At 48.6% G+C, this 1,466-nt stretch overlaps 1 protein-coding gene across 1 annotated transcript; it reads right to left on the bottom strand.

Annotated features, from left to right (window-relative positions):
• Nucleotides 1–20: 20 nt before the first annotated feature.
• Nucleotides 21–1,437, bottom strand: LOC116380833 (phospholipid-transporting ATPase ABCA1-like). Its single transcript, XM_031842669.1, has 4 exons — nucleotides 981–1,437; nucleotides 731–870; nucleotides 541–657; nucleotides 21–420 (listed from the first exon to the last, which is right to left on the bottom strand). The coding sequence occupies exons 1-4, from the start codon at nucleotides 1,210–1,212 to the stop codon at nucleotides 160–162; spliced, it is 750 nt and encodes a 249-aa protein (XP_031698529.1). The 5' UTR covers nucleotides 1,213–1,437; the 3' UTR covers nucleotides 21–159.
• Between the last annotated feature and the right edge of the window lie 29 nt (nucleotides 1,438–1,466).

Here is a 1,466-nt window from a genome sequence, read left to right as displayed (position 1 = left end):
GTACGCACAGCGTGGTGAAGTACGCACAGCGTGGTGAAGTACGCACAGCGTGGTAAAGTACGCACAGCGTGGTAAAGTACGCACCATTCAGGGAAGTACGCACAATGTAGAAAAGTACCACAGTCCCCACAATGTCAGGGAGCTGTGAGGTGTGTGTCTTCACCAGTCCAAAACAAACCCAAACCTGACCATGTGTTTAGCTGCAGGTAGTCTGAAGCCGTCACCACTGACCTCCATAAAGCGGGAGATACTCATGATGGCCTGGTCGGTCTCGTTGAACACTTCTCTCCAGGTAAGGGCGCCGCCGGGCGTCTCGGCTTCCTGCTTGGACAGGAAGTTGGAGACGTCGTCCACGGTCCAGTCGGTGTGGGTCAGCTGAGCTCGGAGGAATCTGGAGGTGGAGTTGTTCTTCAGCAGAGTCTGAACGACAGATCAGACTTTAATATATCATATTATATATACAGTATATATATAATAAAGAAGAATAGAGAATAAATAAATAAAAGAATAACAGGTGAGGTGGGGGCGGAGCCTGTTTACCCTGATCACGTCCATCTGCTCTCCGTTCTCCATGAAGTTCCAGACTTTGGGTCTCATCTCCTCCCACATTCCGCCCAGGTCCCTGAACACACCGAGCTCCTGGAAGGTCCGGTTTACCTGAACACAGCGCAGACAGTTAAAGACACCGCTCCACCTGCAGGAGGTGAGGAGACAGGAAGTGTTGTCATACCTCGTGGATGACCCTCTGGGTGGCAGGGGTGTGGGGGGTGTAGAGGATCTTCCCCATCAGAAGAGGCTTCAGGGCCGTCCAGATCATCCGGGACATCGGGTTAGAATCCATGTTCTTCACCAGACTGTTACAAAACGGAGCTGGAAAACACACAGTATATATAAATATATGTATGTACATATACTGTATATATATATATATATATATATATATATATATATATATAAAAAACATAACCCGGAGGACTCACTGGACGAGTTGTCGTACAGAGACGTGGTCTCGTCCTCGCTGCTGTTCTGGTTCCCAAACAGAGCCTTGTAGTTGCTGTCCTCGTACCAGTTGAGAGACTTGATCTGCAGACCTCCTCCCTCAGGATGACCACACACGATCCTGGAGACCGCCTGGTACATGGTGCTGGGGGACGACGTGGCGTTCTGGGTCAGGAACAAGATCTCGTTCCTCAGGTCGATCCAGCTCTTCATACCGGCCAACTGGACCAGAACCAGAGAGAAACGTTACCGTCAACAGGTACCAAACAGGTACCGTCAACAGGTACCAAAAAAGTTTAGATTATGTCTAGATTATGTCTTCAACCTCATTCACACACAACCGTCAGGAAACATTTCTGTCTCTGGAGACGAGGAACCAGCAGGAGGAGCTGATGTTACACTAATACAAGAAGAAGAAGAAGAAGAAGTAGAAGAAAGACAAGAAGAAGTAGAAGAAAGACAAGAAG

Source organism: Anarrhichthys ocellatus, unplaced genomic scaffold (assembly GCF_004355925.1).
Source record: "Anarrhichthys ocellatus isolate YVR2014 unplaced genomic scaffold, GSC_Weel_1.0 scaffold9142, whole genome shotgun sequence".
Classification (NCBI taxonomy): Eukaryota; Metazoa; Chordata; class Actinopteri; order Perciformes; family Anarhichadidae; genus Anarrhichthys; species Anarrhichthys ocellatus.
The sequence above is the reverse complement of the archived record's forward strand: the minus strand, read 5'-3'. Positions and strand labels throughout refer to the sequence as shown.

Bases quoted from the DNA above. Each gene is read 5' to 3' on its own strand.
- LOC116380833 (XM_031842669.1), bottom strand. From the start codon at position 1,212: ATGAAGAGCTGGATCGACCTGAGGAACGAGATCTTGTTCCTGACCCAG. The intron at 658-730 runs GTATGACAACAC...CGCTGTGTTCAG, and splicing joins CCCAGAGGGTCATCCACGAG to GTAAACCGGACCTTCCAGGA. The intron at 421-540 runs GTAAACAGGCTC...TCTGTCGTTCAG, and splicing joins AGCAGATGGACGTGATCAGG to ACTCTGCTGAAGAACAACTC.